The sequence below is a fragment of the Condylura cristata genome, unplaced genomic scaffold (genome assembly GCF_000260355.1).
Source record: "Condylura cristata isolate star-nosed mole 26May11 unplaced genomic scaffold, ConCri1.0 scaffold00009, whole genome shotgun sequence".
In the NCBI taxonomy this organism is placed as follows: Eukaryota; Metazoa; Chordata; class Mammalia; order Eulipotyphla; family Talpidae; genus Condylura; species Condylura cristata.
This window is the reverse complement of record NW_004567110.1, coordinates 18949014-18970783: the sequence shown is the minus strand read 5'-3', so window position 1 is coordinate 18970783 and position 21770 is coordinate 18949014. Positions and strand designations below refer to the sequence as shown.

Genomic DNA, 21770 nt, shown 5'->3' with positions numbered 1-21770 from the left:
GCAGAACAGGCAGATCGATGAAGTACACTGCTGAGGGGAGCAGTGGGCAGGTCAGGAGAGGTCTGCCACACCATGTGGATCACCTCCAGGGCAGGCGGGGATCGAACTCATGCAGAAGTGACTTAAGCTTCTTAGTGCTGTGCTTTAACCTGCTGCGCCATGAGGGAGGGCCTTATCAATAATTTTGAATAAAAGTGTGCTTTGCTCATTCATTGGGAAACATAATTCTTTTCCTCTGGTAAACATTTTATGTCTTGTCCAGAATCTAGTCAAACTGCAATAGAGATGGGTACTTCACTCAGGTCTGGCAAAAAACCACCGTATCACTTTGGCTGAGTAACGGATATTAAAAGGAAGTCTTTTCAAAACTGTGATAGCTAGACTGTTGAATAGTATTTTCCTGACCAAGCTTTGATGATAACTCTTTATACCAAGAGTACTCTGCCCAAGAGGTACTAACCCACAGGTGCTGATAGCGATGTTTACTGTAGAGAATTTTTATCACCAGGAGTCTTAAAATAATGACCTTACTTGTAAATGCAATCTTTAATGATTGCATTTGTTTTATTTTCTTATTCAGCTCTAGAAAATAAATACATCTACCATCAGTAGAGAACTAAATCAAGAAATAAAGAAAAAGAATATGGAAAAGAAGCTATAAAAGACTGCAATAATATGTCTGTGGCTCTGGGTCAAGAAGTATTCACATCACACTACTCTTATGTTAACTTGAGTTGTTTATATCTTCTGCATCTGAGGAATTATTAAATAGTACGATATGCTTGTTAAAAGCATCTATGGAGAAAACTTACCTTCACAAACAGGAACTTTTCCAGTCCAGGTGTTATCAGATCTACACACTCTATGTTCAGTGCCACCTCCTAAGAAGAAGCCAGGCTGGCAGGTATAAATCAGCGTATACCCATGAGATGGGAGGTCCATTCCTACTACATTTGCATGAGCAGGAGTTTCTGGTTGTTTACAGCTGTGGGCTATATTTAAAAAAGTCAAAAGTGTTCATTTTTTATGGATTATCAAGAAAGATTTGCATCCTAAGTCGTGATATATTTTAAAAGTATGTCAATGCTTTTATATATAAACATGCATTTCAATTGTTATTCTAATGGATCAAGAAAAAAATCACCAATGTAAATAAACATTGGTTTCATAGAGTAGCTTTTTCTAAACAAACATCTGTGGAATGTGAACAGATGTCAACGATAAATTGAAGGGGAAAAAGACAAATTGTGGATAATTACATTCATAAATGCATCTGACATCACCATTTTAGAGATCATAATAAATAAATATCAGTATTTAAAAAATATTTATTTATTTATGCGCCTGGAACTAGGTACAGGTCAGAGGTGCAGGGGTGGTGAGAGTATTCACCAGAGAGCCAAATAGGCAGATCAACGAAGTACACTGCTGAGGGGAGCAGCCGGCAGGTCAGGTGGGATCTGCCCTGCCATGTTGGTCACCTTTGGGGTGGAGATCAAACTCGCACTCAAATGGCAGCGGCTTGCTGTGTTGCATCCTAACCTGTGGGCCACCAGGGTGGTCCAAATAGCAGCATTTTAAGGATCTAAAATGTTCTGCAGTAAGATAGCTTTTAAATTTTGTCAAATCCAGTTTTTCTATGTTTAAGAAATATCTTATGATTTTTAAACTTTGATAATTATTTTATATTAGCAACAGGTATTTTCTAAAGTTAAATCCACCTATGGTTCATCATTTGTTGTTTCTAATAAAGAAAATACAGTGTAATAACTTTTTTATATGTGTAATTTTCTGGCCATAGGCTAGCAAAATTTTTCCATTAATATTTTATCCCCTTTCTCCAAATTTTCTCCCACTTCTAATTCTCTACTTTGATTTCACTATATCTATACTTACCACATTTACTGGCTCTGCCACAGGTCTAACTGTTTTGTGTCTAATAAAGATCACCCCCCTCTCCCCCCCCAAGCAGATTTACAAAGAATTTCTACCTAGATGTCTGCATTTGTAATCATTTGATCATATATATATATATATATATATAGACATTTAAAGATGTTCTCTGAAAAATGTGTTCAGTTTATACACATTTGCTTGGAAAAAAAATATTTCAATTTTTCCCAAAGGAGAATCACAAAGCCAAAGTAATAGCTGAAAGTTTATATTGCCATGTGATAAACATTGTATTATATGGTGTACGTTTAATATAATTCAATGAGGTAATGACAATCCTCATGGATAAGCACAAATATCTCTGCCTGCTGCATTTTAAATCCCCACATCATGCACATATTAGAAATTCTGAGATGCTTTGCTATAACAGAAGCTGTTTAACTTCATTTAAATCAAATTCCAAATTTAAATCATCAAAGAACTTTGGTTTACTATGAACTATCTCATTACATCCCTCACAGATGTTCTACCATACTGAGAAACCATCTAAGGAATTTTGCCATATTTAAACATAAGCCTCCCCACCCCCAGCATGTGACAGAACATCTCAGTGTACTCTGCTACTCTTCAGTATGGGGAAAACCCACAGGGGCTCCAGGAAGATCCAGGATTGTCTATGTGGTCAAGTGGAGGGGCCATTCACAGAACATATTTGGACTTCAGCTAATCCGACAACTTAGTTTCAGCTCTGATGAGATTTTGATCCCATCTTACTCCCAAGAATTTAGAACAATGAAGGAGGAGAAAAAAAAGAGAGAGTTTGAGAGAACAAAGGGATAAATAAGTCACCAGGTTAGATTTATTTTTAAAATATTCTTTAGTGAACTTGGGTTTTATTTTTTAATATGTACAGTTCTCTCAGCTTAGAGTCAATGATATTTAGGGTATTTATAAATCCTAGAAATGACTGAGATTGTATTCAAATTTTAGGTCATGGTGTTTACAAAAATTTTCTTTCTGATTCTCACAGAGTTTCATAAAAAAAGGTTAAGTGGAGCTTTATTGGAGCCTCCTCTATCTTGGAGTACTTTAAAAACTAATGTGATAATGCAGCTGTATAAATATGTTTATTTTTACATGTGGCAGGACATGTGCATTCAAGTCCTAATCCATAATATTTATAAATTTTAGCCATGATACATACGTATGCATTCAGGCTGAACTCCACTCCACGTGAGGTCAGGAAGGCATGTGCGAGTCGTAGACCCTTGAAGAAGGTGTCCTTTTTTGCAGTGGAACTGTACAACACTTCCTACCTACACCAAATTATAGAAAAAAAAAATACATGTCCCAATGTCACTTCAACTGTAACAACAGCAACAAGAAAAATGTTGGATGTGAAAATGTTTTCAAAAGATACTCTGCAAGGTTAAATAATTTGAAATCTGATCTTTAAAACAACTGGGAAAAAAATCAAGGCTAGAGGAAAAGCTTAGAACTCTCTATGTGTATATCATCATTAAATATCTGAGTACCCGATGCCAGCATTGGTCAATCAATAAGTAGTGATCAATAAGTATTGATCTAGAAGGAAATATATGATACTAACAGGTAGTAAGCACTGTATGAATAAAAGAGAGACAGTTAAAAATCTATCGACAAAGATGGGTATAGATATGGAAATAAAGATAATAACAACACAGGAGGCAGTAGATATGGAAAGCAATAAATGCAATATGAGATTAGAGGCAAAGAGGTTTAGGCATTATTAAATGATTAGAGATGGAAAACAAATAAGGGGTTGTTTATTGTCTGCCATTTCTACCTTCCCTACCAATTAGGGTCTATGAATGCTCAATTGTTGTCTTAGGGCTTAACACCAAGATCCTATTTTCTGCCCTCCTCTTTAGTTACTACTGTCAGCTGTTAAAGCAACATGAAACTAAGCCTAATGGGACATAAATTGTTAAAACTACTTTTGTACCTTGGCAATAGCTAATCCCATTTCTCAAAATCCCCTCACGGGTTACTATGTGACTGACTTGGCTATTCTGTTCTGTCAAACCATTTCTACAAACCAATTACCTTTGTCAACCCAACAATTCTACTTTAGATTAGATCAGTGTTTTTGGTATCATCTTTGGCCCCATAAATCTCCCTACCAAATACTGATAATTTTATCTACCAATTTCAAGAGGTCTCCTTCTCTTTCCCCCCTTTTGTTCTTAAAGTTCAGCTTGTATCAGCACTGGAATAATTTAAAGACTGACACCTGAGGATCTCAAGAGTTTCTACCTGTAAATCATGGGAAGACTGTATTTCCAGCAAGTTCCCAAGTAATACTACTACTGTTCTTGTTCAGGGTCACACTAGGAGAACTATGATCATAGACAATTACAATAATTTTCTAACAAATCTCTACTTCTTCAGTATTGACTCCAGGATAGTTGCCAATTTTCTTTCTATACATTAGAAGTCATGAAATTGTTTGTTCTTTGAAGGATACATTTTGATAATTTCATCAAAGTTTCACATTAGTCATTGATCAGAAACAAATTACAGAGGCTATGTGTGTGTGTGTGTGTTTAAGATTTATATCTTCATTCTTGTCAAGTTCTCTTAAGTCACACTAAGGTCAGCTTAACCAAATACTATAGAACTAAATTCCATTTTAGGATTTTCTATATACCACTAACATATTTATTAAATATGTCTGTTAAAATTACAAATATTGGTTCCTTTTCTACCTCTCAGGGTGTGATCAAATACCTCTAAGCCTATGCAATTTTGAAAACTTATGTTATCTAAATAAAAACATAAGAAAATTTTAGTTGCACACGTTTATTTGCATATTATCTGGGACTACTATCACACAGAGCTGAAGAATTGGCAAAAAATAAGTAAAATCACAGATACATATTCCAGATATCTAATATACCAAGATATACAAATTTATAATTATTTTATTCAGAATTTGTTATAATCAGATCATCAGTTAATCCAAATATAAGTGCATTAGTAAATAATTTTTGTTAGTAGCAAATCAACTTAATGGTTGATTTTACACACCTCCCCATACTTTTCCAACTTTTAATATGCCTTTTTGACTCCAAATAATTTCAAACTTGCATAATACAATTTGGTTTTTTGTAGAAAAAAAGTAACACCATTGAAATTTCCATATGTAATTACTTTTTCTGATAAGTAATTTCTGTGTACATTATAATAATCTAGATGTTCAATCAATAATTTGACAGCTACTCCCTTTAACTATCAATCAATCATTCTAAATATTTTTCCAATTTACAATATTTTGGATCAAAAGGAGAATTATATTGAGTAGTCCTTTTCAATATGGTATTTCAACACTTATAAAAGGGATTTAATTCTTACATGGTCATACTTATATCCATGTCCAAAAATGCACATGTCTATCTGGAAAAAGTGAATGCATTAAAGGGAATGATAAGAAACTGATTTGATTTCCTTTGTGATCACTAACTTTCTGCTTTCTCTTCTCCTAGAAGTGAGCTTCCTACAGCTATGATTTTATCTAAGTCGCTAATGATCACCTGGTTAAATCAAAGTGTTTAACAAAGTTGGCATATTATTCTCTCTGGTCATTTGGAATGGAGACAGAAACAGTGAATCACTTTCTGTATACAACAGACAAGAAATACAGAGGACCACACTTGGTCACACTGCCAATTTACACAGTTCTTAGATTAATGAGCCATCTTGATTCCTTCTCTTCAGGGTCCGGGACATACCTACATGGGATTTGTAATGGCTTTAAGCTTAAGCTAGCTCAAATCATTTCTGTTACTTGTAAGCAAGAATTTTTTCTAAACTAATAGAGATGTCTTTTCAAGTTATATGATACCATATGTATTTTGAATCCACCAATATATTGATATCAATTAAAATCATAATCTTTTAAAATTGCTGTTTGTTCTATACAGATTTAATAATTAAAATTATTATTTTTATACACTGATAGCTACTGTATGTATTTTAAGAAGGTCAATGTCCCTGATTTAATATTTACAAATGTGCAATTTTAATAGATCTATTTAATTATTTGTATTTAGAACCTACTATATTTGAAGTAGAGTTCACTTATATTTATCTAGATTGAATATACTGATTAAGTAAATATGTATTGGTAAAATAATACGAAGTCAAGGAAATTAAGGATTAGATTGTCTTTGTAATTATATATATATATAAAATATTTATTTATTTGTTCATACAGAACTGGGGTACAGGCCAGAGATGCAGGGGTGGTAAGAGGACTCACCAGAGACAGAGTGGGAAGCAGAACAAGCAAAGTGTACACTGTGGAGAGGCATAGCGGGCGGGTCAGGAGGAGAAGTCTGCTGTGCCATGTGGGATCAGCTCCGTGGCAGGTGGGATACAACATTTGCGGAAGTGGCTTAGCTTCTTAGTGCTATACTTTAATCCGCTGTGCCACCAGCGAGGGCCCATAATTATATATTTTTAGTGATTGTAACAGAATTTTTAAAATGTTGAGTGAGTGACAATTCATTTTAATCTAATGGCCACTATTGAAATCAATCTTACTCATTTCTGTTTTTGTTATTTTAAGGGATATTTACTAGAAAGGAGTCTTATTCTTCAGAAAACCCCCTCATTCAACACATGGACACCAACATACAATTCTGCATTCTATCAGGATATTGTCAGTTGGCTTTTTCTGCGATCAAGGCAATTCAATTCAGTTTCTTTGAGCATATAACGAAGACTAGCACTATGCAGCTAGATACTGATTTTTTTCAGGGTTTCGATCAATAGATAAAGGCTTTGGTGGAGATTTAAGTCTAAAGTTTTCTTAAGACACTGATACAAGAAAGACTAAGACATTTCTTTACACTGTTGTATTATTTACGGAGGCATAAGACAACCTGCGAGAATTGGAAACACTATGAAATCAATCAGTGTTTGAATTGTAGCTAAATGAAAACTATCTTTAGTAAGCAAAAATGGATGTTTAGAAATGGATGTTCTTCAAGTTCACACTGAATTTCAACAAAATAGTACAATTTAGAAACCCTGCAACACCAAGCAACTGGGTAGTGTGCAACATGGAGGTTTCACTTTGGAATCAGTATGTATTTTGGCTGTTCTCAGTTGTCTATAGCAAAAAATATACTGAATTTCTACATAAAATCTAAATAGAAAAAGAACAAAAAATCCAATCACGCATGGCTGGATATGTTAGGAAATTCTAACACAGACAACCCAATTATGTGTTCTATATTAATAGGTTGCAAATTATTTTTCTGAAATTTCCCATATCAATGACAAGGTTGTACATATTTTAGTATTATATACATTTTATAACAAACCTATTTTAGTTTTATTAACTACTTTTCTGTATTTTTGTTAGTTCAGACATCTCTCCTTTATCCTTTTTCACCTTTACTTTTCCTCATAGGCGTCACATCATTCTTATAGTATTTCTTCATTTTTTTACTTTTTCTTACATGCTAACTACTACTTACAGGATTTCTTTTGTTCACTGGCATGGTCAGCTAGGATGTTTTCTTTTTAAAGTTTTTTTAAAGTTTATTTTTTGCATAGATGACCTGGACTTTAGGCCAGAGGTATCAGGTGGAGAAGATGGGTGGCTGAGAGTATTCACTAGAGACAGAATTGGGGAGCTGAACAGGCAGATGCTAATCTGCTGGTGAGGTGAGACAGGAGATGTCTGCTGTGCCATGTGGGACAGCTCCCTGGCTGGGGATTGAGCTCAGGGTATAGTGGTGATACTGCAGAGACTCAGTCCCTGGCCACCAGGGGACCCGAGGCTATTTTTCTTGAAGCATACTACTTTTCATCTCTGTTCCCTTTAGATTCCACTTGGTGCCTGTTAACTTTCCTTTATATGTCTATGAATGCACATGTGTGATATTTTTTTCTGTTTGTACCAATAGGATTATATGTATTTAAAATAAATACTTGTTGGGATCTTTTTATTTTTTTTTTTATACTAAACGAAAATGTTTAAAGTACCCACTTGAAATCCAAACGTATTGTTCTGAGACCCATGCCGTGGCACTCCTGGGTTTTCACATGAAGTCCGAGTGGGTTCTACAATGAAGAATGGAAACACAGTGATACTTCAAAACTTTTATGCTTTAATATGTATTTGTTTTATACATACCCAAAAAATGTTAAATGAAAGGGCTCTGAATGATAATACAGATCAAAATTATAGTAGCAAATTTCCTTGGAAAGAAGTCTGCTAATTTTAAAGCAGGAACATTAGGTAGACTATTTTATATAAATTATGCAAATTTTGAAACTTGAACTGCTGTAATATACAAGTGCTCAGGATCTAACCAATACTGTGGATACAAAGAAAAATATGAACAAAGACCACATACATAGAACATTTGCTAAAGGACTTTTGCTGAATTAAAATCTCAGGCCGTCACCTTTCCCCTTATCCTTCCATGAAGCAGGACTCTTTTGAATTGTTTTCATTGAAGACTATATAGGATGCATATCTAAGAATGTTAGGGCCTGTTAAGTTTCTGAATTAGCTACGTTGTATGACAGATAATTTGGCTGGTTTACCTATTGTGGTATCTAATTTTAGGATTACAGAAATATACCTAAGAGCTATTTTGAAATCAATGTATCAATGTAATTTTTATATTTTGGAACAATTTTAATGCCCTTTGATCATTGTTATATAACAAAATAAATGAATGTATAGTGATAGAATAATAAACACACATGTTTATTAAATATAAAGATCTATAAAATACTAGTATTTAATCGTGCTATCATCAGAAAGTTCTTTTTACATTTTACTTATACATAAGAAAATTATTTTCATTGTTTCCTTGGGAAATTTTAAGTACTAAAAATATAATTTGTTTTACCAGTATTCATTTTCAGTGCTTCTAAACACTTTTAAATATGCTTTTCACATTTAGTCAACCACAGCTTATAGGATAAGAAGGCCATTAAATGTCACTGTTACCTATTATTCCAAAATTACTGAGTGTAATCAACTTTTAATTAATGTTACCTATGCAGTGAGGTGATGAACCACTCCAAGTGCCATCTGCCTGACATATTCTGGTACTTGAACCCACTAATATGAAAGGTGAATTGCAGCTGAATGAAACCTCTGACTGGTATATAAAGCTTTTGCCTTCTCTTTTTCCATGGGCAGGTATACCAGGGTCACCACAAAACTTTGCTGGAAGTGAAAAGAAAGACAATTATAGCATTGATTTAGGATTCATTATGTTAAGGAGAAGGATGTCCTAAAGGAACTCTGCAGTCTTATGGACTCCACCCCCTACTCCAACTTTCTGGACCCTACACCCTACTCCAGTGATTGGAAACTACAACTCCCAGCAGTACCAGGGGAGAACTGCGAGGATCCAAGGGCAGAGCTAGCAGGAATACTGGGACATTTGGGGGATAAGTAGGGCGCAATTGCATCTCTCAGTCTCTCGCTCAGGAAGCAGCTCTCCTGACCGTGTAACTCTGTGTGTTCAGTCAGCCTAATCTAAGGTATTCCAGTTTCTTTGTATCCCGCTCTCTTTCCCTGGGTTGTTTCTGATTCCTTTCCCCTTTTGTAAGTAAACCTGCTATTAACCCTTTTGTGTGTACCTGCAATATAACTAAATTGTGAGCGCGCAAGTGAGGCCCTACAGACAGGCAGCCCAGTCCACTCTGGGCTATCCTGTAACAATTAGAGCAAAAGGTCTGGAAGATTTAGGATTCATTTGAGTAAAATGCCTAGAAACAATAAAGGTGATTGGAATACTGCATTAAAGTGACATGTTGTCCGTGATAATCTAGCAAATAAAGTTCTTAAAATCTTTTCATTAAATGAATAAACACAAATGTATGACTCAAGATATATTTGGTTTACTTACTACAAAGTTATTTGTAATTTGCTTTGTTTTGTCTGACCAGAATCAAATAAATATATATTTTTTGCCCATATAGGCTGCAAAGTTATAGCGTATTTCTCAAAAGCCATGTGCTTTATAAATAGCTCAGAAAGACTCAAACTGGGTTTGCATGATCTGGGTGGTATTTACCCAGATTACTCTATTTTTATATGCTACAAAAGACACTGTCAGGTTATTTGTTGGGTTGTAGTCATACAACACTCAGAATACCTAGTTCAGTAATATGTTGCCTTTGTCTTTAAAATATTGTGGGATAGAAGGTTTAAATATTTTTTTTTTAAAGAGAGAATAAGGTCAGCAGAGTCCTAATATATACGAAACAAGGAATCTATGTATTCTACAATAACTACCGTAGAAATTTACTTGGCAGGATTTCTAAACAATAGATTAGATGATTCCATTAACACATATTTCTTAATTACTAAACCAAATGCTATTGTAGGTAGTTGTCAGAACTTGGACTGATAAGTAAATAAACCAAGATTCCTGTCCTTACAGATTTTATATAATTGTGAGGGAAGTCAACAATCAATAAATCTAGTAAGTAAATGTAATAGAATCTGGGAAGCTAAGAAGTACAATGAGGAAAATGAGTGTAGGAGAAGAGCAGGATAATATGTGTGTGGGTGTGATGGGTAGTAAAGGGTGGGATAAGATTTGGGGAAAAAAATCATGCTGACATCCCAGGGAAGGATTCCAGATAAAGAAACAGTGGTGCCACAGCCCTATGCCTGACATAACTGGCGTACTGGAGTGGGTAGAAGGTCAGTGAGGCTGGAGATAGAGAATAAGGAAATGAAGTATGGTTTTAAATCTGGCAGATAACTTATTTAAAGCAACCTATCTTGCATATTTTCATTTTTTTATTGTAGTAAAAATTATATACTGTAATTGGTCAATAATCAAATGTGTACTCAAATTTCAAATTTTTAAATTCAGCATCTGAAAGCTTATGTTCTTATAAAGCTCATACCAATGACCACAAATGCTGTTTCAATGGTTAGAAGTTGCCTCACAGTAACTTAAAGATGTTTGAGAGTGGACAAGGATTCTAACATATCAGGACAATAGGAATAAACTTAAAATTGTTCCAGGTAACTGTAGGGTATAACTACCATAATGATAGAATACTTGATTTTCAAAGAAAGATGTCCCTGGAAATTTAAGACAAGGAACAGAGCAGATGAGGGAGTGGTAATAAGTTAAAATGAGATGAGAATAGAAGACACGTTAGCCTGCAGGCAATTTGGCTTCTTAAATGAGAGGAAAAATCTGGAGAATTCTGACCAATTTAATCAGGTAACTGCCTACACGCAAGACCACAGGGATGGAGTTCTGCTCAATCCCACAATGGGGAGGAAAGGAAGATTCAGATCAGGATAGACTGGACATCTGTGAATGAGCCTGTCAAATCATGTCCTATAAGGATGCATGCCAAGCAGATATCTGACTTTTGTATTCTTTCAAATTAGTCTCAAAGTAATACTTGTTGGCATATATAGTGTACAGTAACTTCTGTTAACAAACAAGCAACCAAAAAACTCCTTCCTGCTTACTGCAGTAATTTTAGGGTATATCCACAATCACTATCAAGGTGAGTACCATAAGGACTTGATTTGCATGAACATGTATAAGTGACAGAGATGTATTATGGAAAGAGATCTGGAAATAAATTTGAGCATTCATCAGAGATAAACTGCATAGACAAATAATTTTCCAGTTAAAATTAATCTCAAAAGGTATCTGCTTTGAGGAATAATTTTGGAAAATAAGAAAAAATGCACAGCAGCTTAATCTAAAATTTAGTCAGAGCAGAAGGAGCAATCTTAAGTATACATTGAAGGTGCTTAACAATTTCAGATTCTAGTGAAATTTGAATTTTAAGTAATGGAATTTAAGTCAAACAGCAAGATAATGGAATAAGTATAATTTTACAAGTGGAAATGATACTTACGTAAGCACTGTGGTACTTCCCCACTCCAGGTACCATTCCCCACGCAGGTCAAAACAGCAGGAAAGGACAGTTCATAGCCTGGAGAACAGATGTAGCTGATACTAAAGCCCCAGTCAAAATTTGTCCCTTCCAACCTTCCATTAGAAATCTGGGGAGGAGCTGGGCAGGTAACAGCTGCAATTACATTAAAAGCAATTAGACACAGCTGTTGAAATATCCTGGCTGTAAAAAAAGAGAACAATATCATTAGAACAGCATATGTGCTAATTTAACCTTTTGCAAGACGGTATGATGTGACATGTTTTATTCTCCTGGTAGTATTCCTGAAACATCCCTGGAATTAAACCCTGTAGGATGCAACTATTTCTTGGCAACATAATGGATACTGATTGTCAGAGATTCTCTTGCAAAATAACAAGCTGTCTGACATCTAAAGAAAGGCAAATAGAGTGTGACCTTATATCTAGTATACTGTAACTGATAAATTATTGGTTTTATATAAAATTATTTTTCAATGACCTTTAGACAGACTGAAGAACTGGGCTCTTCAGTTAAATACAGAATCAGCCTTGTAGCAACAGACTTGGAATTAATTCTTGACACTTTGAAAATACAGCTCATGCATATCTCACTAAAATATCCAAATCGGTTCGACTGACCATTTAGATTCATATGTTAAATTTACTGTATGATTTGAGATGCAACATTACATTTGTAAATTTTTATTTTAAAAATTGCTTTCCGTTGTCCTCATGCAAATATAGATGACATAATATAATAAGAACAGAGATGATGGGAGAGATTGGTACCACCTTTAAAATCTAAAAAATAAGGAATTACTGTATTTTAATGACTAGCAACATGTATCACCAATTTTTAGAATTATAAAACATTGTCATTTTTATAATTAATGCCACAGTAGTTTCTAAAATGTAAAATTCTGAGAAAACATTTTCATATATTAGTTGTGTACTTAAGTGATCTGACTCAGAAATTTTAAAGAGAGAAAAAAAAGACACTCATAGGAATTTTTGTTATATTATGTCAGGAAGATATTAAACTGTCAACTTATAGATTTTTAAAAATACACTAGATGAGAATTTTCATTTTAAAAATGAAATTTATTATAAACAATATATGTTTTCAAACATTGCATCTTGAATACTCCACAAATAATCAGAAAAAATTAGCAAAAGTTGTGAGAAGATTTTCACTAGAAAAAAAAAATAGCACAGAATGGCAAATCTATGTCTGCAATTGACAAAATAAATCTAGATTGCATTATTTCAACAAACAAATTCTCCTTTTCTTTGAGAAAAAGTTAAAGCTTTATAACTAGGCTGACTGTTCTCAAAATATAGAAATATTTTCTCTTCCTCATCCTTGAATGATTTAACCAAAGTAGACCAGGAAATTAAAGTTACAACTCACCAAGTTTACATTCTTTTTAAAAATACCCATTTATATAAACAATGATGGTAACTACATATCTGTTGTTTTGGTTCCATTAAAGTAACATTTTTGTGGAAATATTTTTAAATGCTTTATAACTTTATTCTCTATATGGTTTAAATATAAAAATTCAAGTTATTTTCTACTAACAGAGTAAAAGTGAAACCAAATACCAAAAAAAAAAGCTTTCTAAATTTACTTAGCTGTATATACAAAAAAAAAAAAAAATGATGTGATAGTTGTTACTTAAAATCTTGAAGAAATGAACAAACCTCTACATGTGGGCATCACGCCACTCCATGTGCCATTAGTCGTACAAGTCCTGATTCTGGAGCCATTCAGTTCCATTGTGTATCCTGGCTGGCACATGTAAGAAACATTTTGTCCCACCACATAATCATCTCCATACCTCAGTCCATTGGCTGGTATACCTGGGTCTCCACAACTAATTACTGTCAATATTGGATGAGAAGAGCAGATGGTTAACACGGTACATATCTAATAGAGATGAGTAGTAAGCATATGGCATACTTAAATTTTAAGTAGGGAAACTGCTTATCATGTTTATTTTAATCATAAAACAAACATATTTAAATCACATACTGATAACTTCTGATTATGCTCAAGTATACTTAGGACAGATTCCATGCATATAGTTCTGAAACTGTCACTTAGGATGTGAGAAAGCTAGGTTAATATGCTAGTATGTTGTAGGTAACCTTTTAAACCTGTTCACAGAGAAGCTATCCTATAAGATCAAGATTTCTAACATAATATTTGAAGTCTTATTTGACATGGCTACCTAATCTCGCTTGATGAACTAATATATATATTTTGCACAGTGTTAGCCAAGTGGATGTAATAGTTTTAAATAAAAACAATGCTACAACAAAAAGAATACATTTATTGCATAAATGAGAGAAGGAATAAACTTTAAAATGTGAATTTATCTCATATAGGGTAAGATATATTATTTGTGGGGCAGATATAAAGTGAAAATGCTACAGATAGAAATTAATTTCCCATTTTCATAAATACATCACCGAACCAAGCACCCAAGAAATTACAGCTTCCATTCCAATACACACCTACTTCTTGAACGGCATGGTGAGTGAAAGGATTCCACCAAGTGCTAGTTAGATACCTTGTTATTGCCACCCAACAACTGGGAGAGTTCTGTCTTTCTTTGCTCATATTGTCCGGGGACATATTCACCCATTTGTACCCAAGCCCCCCAAATCACAATATGACTCTTGCACTGGTGATGGCAAGCAATTGTTCGGTGGAGGGCATCAGCCAGAGAAGGGATGGACGTGGGCAAGGCATAGCCAGGGGTTTTAGCTGTGGGGAGCAAGGAACCTATCACATGAAGACAGGGACATCCAGAGCAGACTGTGATCACAAGAGAAATGGTTCACACCTTGAGCATACACTCTGTCAGCCCAGGTGACTTCAATGGTAAAATATCAATTCAAAGATAAAATTAATGCAGAATTTTGAAAGAGCCATCACAAAAACACTGCTGTTTTGAAGTACATGGTTTAAGAATGATTTGGGGGAATGTGCTGACTAAAATCTTTCTGGCAGCTAAGAACTAAGAGAAAAAGAAAAATTCCACCTAGGTTATTAATTTTTGAAGAGGAAAATTAAAAGGAACACATAGAAAACTTAATTTTCTGGGTCACACTTTACTGAATTAGAATCCTGGCCAGTAAGAACTTCAACATGGTGAAAGGTACATGAGCTGAGTGAGAGCAAACCGCCCAAAGCAAGTTCATGTTACAGAGGCACAGGAGTTCTGCACGTGGTGGCCATGGTGGTGACATGAATGAAAAGCCTGACAACTTCAGAAGGATTTGCTCAGTGGTTTCCTAATGAGCCAAAGGCCAGAGACTGTTTCCAATAGCAACAACCTTTGTAAACAGCACCTATTCAAAAGTCAATTCATTCACCACCAGCTTGTTTACAGCAACCAAAGGAGATTTTTGGTCTTTTCAAGCACAACCTTAGAATACAAACTCTTTAGGGCTTTACTGTAAAATTCAGATTCATCAATCAATAACAATGGGTGCTGTGGTGTTTTGTAAGAAATGTTTTCATAGACCACAAAAATTCCTTAACACAGAGAGAGTGCAGGTATACTCATCATACATAGATTTTCTCTCTGTCTTTCACTTACTCACACACACGCACACACACACACACATAGACATATACCAATAAACTCCATGAAGAAGATCGCTACTTTTTTTTGTTTTTTTTTTCTACACTTTTTTTCCTTAGAGACTGGCCTGAAGCATGACTCATCATAAACACTTATGTAAAAATTAGTTTAAAACATAAATGAGTAAATTATTATATAAGGAATAACCCATATTTGAAAAAATACGTAAGCTGTTTTAAGATCTGAATGTGGCTTGGTAAGAGATCTTTTAACTAACTTCTATCACTAAAAAGATGCACATTTGGCAACACTTATGATAAAACTAAACATACAACTTCTGTACTAAAACCCCCCATAATTTTGGTAATGCTAGTCACTCTATGCCACTTCAAAACTACCTTTCCCCTTAAATGAGCAATATAAATATGTAATTTAAAACGAAATAATCATACTACCCACAATTTTATAACATTTTATTTTATTCAATGCCTAATGGATATTTTGTATGACTACACATAGGTAAATGTAATTTATTCTTCACATAATGTTCCTTTATATGGGTATACCTGCAATATAATTCATGTAGCCAGTGCCTCTGACCTGATATTGGTTTCTAAAGGAAACACCGCAGCAAAGCATGTGCTTGCTTAAGTACCATTGCAAATATACTTTGCCAGATTTCTAGTTTGAAGCCCAGAATAAATTTATAGCACTTCTGAGTTTATGTAAGTTTCCAAAAGGTTGATTTACTTCCCAGATTGCAGTAATGTTGGTTTTATTCAGCCTTCACTTTGGCACTATTGCAACTTGTGACCTATTGATTCCTGTCAGTGGAGGGTTGAGTTACGCATTAAAGCTAGGTTTAGCATTGACTTACACCTGCTAGATATCCACAGCACCTCCCCCCCTCACCTGCACTGTGATAGTTAACATTATCTCCAGCCATTGCTAAATGTCTTTTGGGAAGCAAAATCACCCCCGCTTGAGAATCACCACACTGATGACATTTTCACTTTGCTTCCCCTGCTTCAAGTTGGCTTATTCCCAGCTTTACCCTATGTGACACTAGTCCTACCTCCCCAATCTGTTGTTTTAAAAAAAAAAAAAAAAGGAAATATCAGGTTTTGTGTTTGTTATTTGGGAAAAAAAAAAAAAAAAGACTTTGTTTCATTTAATTGGATCAGACTATAGTCCCTGAATCTTAAGGTCTGCGTGATGTAGGGCACTAGTCATTTTGGAGGCACAAGTCCTGGTGTGTTAAAAATAAAACTGCAAGGAACAAATGGACATATATTGTTCAGAGCTGAAAGTCAATCCTTAACTCCACTTGACAAATCCTGTCTTGACACAGATTGTATCTTTCTACAAGCTCTGAGCCAGCCTACTAAAGAGCAAAAGAGAAAGAAACCCATATTGATGAATACTATGTATGTTTGTTTTGAATAAAAAACAAAACAAAACAAAAAAAACTTGTTTTTGAATGTGTATTTATTTTTGTTTCATTTTAATATGTTCTCTCTTGGCATGAACACCAGAGAAAACAACTTCAAATTTTGAAGTCAGGATACTGCTAAGAGCTACCTGGTTGGTGACAAATATCTTTTGATTCACTCCTGGCTTGATTCCTTGTGTGGATGTTCCTGAATATGTAGAATTCCTTTGCTGGTGTACGCATGGTATTTGAATGTATGACCTTGTTCAAAACAATGAACTTGAGGTAAAAATGTAGTAGTCCTGGAGGGGCAGGAAACAGATGAGATGAGTTCTGTGTTTTTCCTCCACCTTTCTGTCCCAACAGAGATGCCAGGCTGTGGTACAAGCAGAATAAAGTCCTAAAAAGTAGAGAAGACTCCCTGACTTGAAAGATGTGAAAGATCAAAGAGTACAACATAGATGGAGTTTGTAATTCGGATGTCTAGGGAGGACATTCACTGGGGGGTCTAGAGAGAGAACTCCTTGCATGTTAGCAGAGTACTGATCTACCAGTCAGGAAACTGCCAAAGTAGGGGAGATAAATATTTCAAGAGAAAAACTGTGGCACAAGGGCCATGAATGTCATTTATTATGAGCTCCAAGAAACAACTGGAAATGATCTTGCTAAAATGAATTTGGCTACTGTGTTCTCTTTGGTTCCTATTTCAACAGCTTCCTAGCACAGTTTGTTTCCCTGTAAAGAGACACAATATATGTGGACTACCTCAATAGTGCTGCCATTAACATACCCTTTGCAGGTAAGATACAGTACAACCAGTTTTCTCCAGGAGCACTGATATTACATTTCTTCAATGCTATCTTTCTCTGAGTAGATTCATTTTGTCATTTTTTGAAAAATAAAAATAGTAAAAAAAAAAATTAAGACAGCAAGCGTACAGTGAGTGGTCTACATATAGTGCCAGGACTGCCTTAAGCTCAGTTTTCATTAGGGCCGTCAAAGGCTGCTCCATCACTGACATTGTGAAGAAATATTGGCCTCTGCAGCACAGTATTAAAATACGCTCAGGATCTTTCTGGGTCCCGGAAGCATTATGTTCCTCATTTATAAATTTTACGTGAGCTGATTTAATTGCTAGTTACTGATTGCTCTATTTATTGAGGGGCCTCCTTTGGCAAAAGTAACAGGAATTGGCCAGACCAAAATACAAAAGGCATAACGTTAGTGCCCCTTGAGTGTCTTTTACTATAGAGGCTTAAACAATTTCTCATGACCTTAAGAATCTCTGGACACATTAAATAATGTTTCCTATACAAAATTTCAGTAATTACACAGTGCCATGGCAGTACTTTTTAATAAATATAAGCAACCATAATTTTCCAATGAATATAGTAGTGTTGGTTAAATAAATTTATTTTATTCCTTAAACAGGTATTAGTTGATACATAAGAATTAAAATAATTTATTTAAAGTATCCTCAAGTTATAATCCAGAATTTATAGAAGCATTACTTTTAAAATATCAAGAGGATAAGTCAACTAGTCGGACTTCCTAAAAAAATTTAAGAACCCATAAATAATCAGCATTCTTTTTTGAAACATCAAGTCAGTTATTGAGGTATGTGACTCTGGCAGAACAACATATTCTTTGTGCTTTTAATCATGATTGCAGCTAATAATTCACCTCTATCCTTAAAATACTGTTAAGGACATTTAATGGCAGTGATTGTCTTTGATTCCCTTCTCTTGCCAACTTAGTACCTTGGTGAATGAAATGATTTTAAAAGTCATTAATCTATAATCTTACCATATCATGACTAATATTTTTAATCTGAGATGTCAAATAAGTATTAAAAATCTTCGAAAGTTTGGTTACAAAACACACATAACAGCATACTTGTAAACCTGTAAATATCTTTCATAAAACTAGTGATTTTAAAAAATATATTGATAATAAACTTACTTGTACAATTAGGCAAAGTTCCAGACCATGTTCCATTGGCTGTGCACTGTCTAACTGAAGGTCCAGAAAGGATATAGCCCTCCATGCAGGAATAAATGACTGAACTAGAAAATGTTGTGCCATCAATCCGAAAAACTTTTCCATTGGCTGTTGTGCCTGGGTTACCACACTGTACAGCTATATAGAAAGCAAAAATGGTTAAGAGGTGTAATTCAAAGTCACTTTCAAAATGTTAATGATACAATGACTGTCTCCAATTATTGAAAGGAGCTATAATTGTTTTCTAAAATAAGTTCTGAACTACTTTTAAGTCGTTGAATTTTAAAATGAATTTATATTGATTTTTTTAGTTTAATTACTGGGGTGAAAATCATATAGCAGCTTTTCTTTAAACGGTTTTGTTGGTATATTTAGTGACACTTTACACAGTTATTACTGGAGAATATTGCTATGGACGCCACAAAATCTTTCAGAGATTACAAATCTCTGACCAAAAAAAAAAACTCATGAAAAAGAAATATATAACAATCAGATGCAAAAGAAATTTATTCCATTTTCTCTTCAAAAGGAAAAAAAATAAGATATGCACTCTAAATGTCATAAGCATCTGTATATATTTTATTTATATAAACGCACAGCTAATTTTCAATACAATGTTAAATCTCTATTTCTGAATCAAGGAGTATAAAATGTAAACTGGGTAACAACAATGTTAGGAATGGTTTTATTAAGATTCAATATATTTTAAATGGAGCACAAACACAAATCCTTTTTATAATATGTTATTATTACATTTAACTATCATGCCTTAACAAATGTTATGACATAGAACATTTTTATGTTCTTAAGTGAATTTTTCAAATATCTTAAAAACAAGCATATATGTCAAATTCAATATGAAATCATGTTATAATATAAAAAGGTATTTTAATACTTTTTTAGAATCAAGGATATCTTTACGATATAATTTCAGAATATACTATCTATATTCCTTGCTGTATCTTAAATATTCAATGTGTCCTTTATAGTGAATTAAATAGTTGTGTGTATACATGTATAAATAGGAAACTTATATATTTTACATATATATAACAAGAGCAAAGTAGATAACATTTTCAGCAGAACATTTTCAACATACACTAACAGCAAATATTTTCATTTTGTTGTCAACAATAATAAGCTATTCTATAACTATTCATGCCTGTATAGAATTGTTTCATCATATTTATTTGCTATGTATCTTGGTGCTCACACAAGGACACTGAACATTACTGACACCAATCGATGAAAATATAGTTAAGAAAATTCGAGAAAAGTTTTAAAATATATTAATTTTGTCTTACAAGGATATCTTACTTATCAAGTAATTTGCATTTTGAAATAGTGGCCTTGTTAAGTCAAGTTTTTGCACAATAAAAGACCAAAAATTTCTAGTCCAAGTGGTTTCATGACATGGACAAATCACACCTTCAGTCAATCCTATTTACCTGTCTTTCCTCTACATCTTTCTGACCCAGAACAGTGATATCTGAATTAAACATAAGTGAGCAAAGGTAGGTGAGTTACTTATGATGACTAAGCACTAAAAGCTATGTGGACACAATGAAAGAAGGAACAACTATTTTGTTTCTGTAATATTGACATTCCTGGGAAGACAGGTTATTGTCGTCTGTGAACTGACCCCATTTACACTTAGTAAATTCAGTTTAAAAGTCATTTCTCAAAAGAAGAATAATTTGTCAACTGTCAGTTCATCTAACCTAATAAAAATGATAGCTAACATTCATCGAGTACTTCTTACATGACAGTCGCAATTTTCCAGTATTATATATGAAGTACATTTTAATCTAGCTATTTCTTTTGTTGCCAGAGATAGTACTTATTTTAATATTACTGCAGTCTTTTAAAATATTTTTATTATCAGTACTTTTCTCTTTATCAAAATAATTAGTAGTAATTTTATAAAAATCAAAAGATAAATGAAAGTATAGGGAATATATTAGAGATTGCTTATACAGCTATCACTAAGAGATAACACCTGATAAAGCATTTGCATTAGGAATATGTATATTCAAATACTAATATACATAAAAGTGACTATTCATCAATCAAATGATCTTTCCATCTACCTTCTTTGAGGTGGATTTCAGTGCTAAGCACTGAATATATAATAGCAAAATATTACCACTGAAAAATATAAGACTATAATAGGCAAGCTGTTTCATAATCTTATTTTTCTTAACTAAAATATACTTGTGATTAGAAGTTATATAGAACTTTTCCTATATCTGCTTAACTTTTTTTTTACATAAAAGTACAAGTTGATTAGAAAAAGGAGAAATAAATGAGACACCTGCCAAGATATAGGTGGGCTGTCTTGGGACCAAAGCTCCCATTTGCAATTTTTTTGCACTTATGTATTTTGTATTTCTTTGCTTTTATAATGCATCAACTAACATGTGTAATATCTTGCAGTTACGTTGAACACAGGACTAGCTTTAATAAAATACATGCAAGTTACAACATCACTGTAGAGATTTTGTCTCCTAATAGTAAGCTTGAAAATAAAGTGAACAATTAAGTTCTACTTCTTTTTTGGTTCAGCAAATATAACCCACCCTTTCCCTATAAAAGCAAGACGACTCCCTTTTAATTAAAATGATTAAATTTAGTTCGGCTAAAGAAAATATTATATTTCCTGGAATTTAGAAACTAAAAAATATTTACTTTAAACATATAACAACAGGTTCTAAAATATGTTGAATCAAACTGTTATGGAGGTCCTATTGGCAATTACATTCTATTTATCTAATAAATATATTTAGTATAGCTTTAAGTACATGTCATAAAAATACCTTTGCAATTTTATTATTTTTTTTTTACTAATGCCATCTCAAATAGAACAATTAAAATCATATGGATTTTTTTCCAGCAACATTTCATTTTCTA

At 33.7% G+C, this 21770-nt stretch overlaps 1 protein-coding gene across 1 annotated transcript in view; it reads right to left on the bottom strand.

The window, feature by feature from the left end:
- Window positions 1–21770, bottom strand: part of CSMD3 (CUB and Sushi multiple domains 3) — a 764662-nt gene that overhangs the window by 19571 nt on the left and 723321 nt on the right. The window contains exons 59-65 of the mRNA XM_004679632.2: window positions 18822–18998; window positions 13536–13715; window positions 11812–11985; window positions 8957–9130; window positions 7934–8007; window positions 3098–3209; window positions 813–992 (exon numbers count right to left, since the gene is read on the bottom strand). Coding sequence (XP_004679689.1) covers window positions 813–992; window positions 3098–3209; window positions 7934–8007; window positions 8957–9130; window positions 11812–11985; window positions 13536–13715; window positions 18822–18998 — 1071 coding nt within the window. The remainder of the gene's footprint in view (window positions 1–812; window positions 993–3097; window positions 3210–7933; window positions 8008–8956; window positions 9131–11811; window positions 11986–13535; window positions 13716–18821; window positions 18999–21770) is intronic.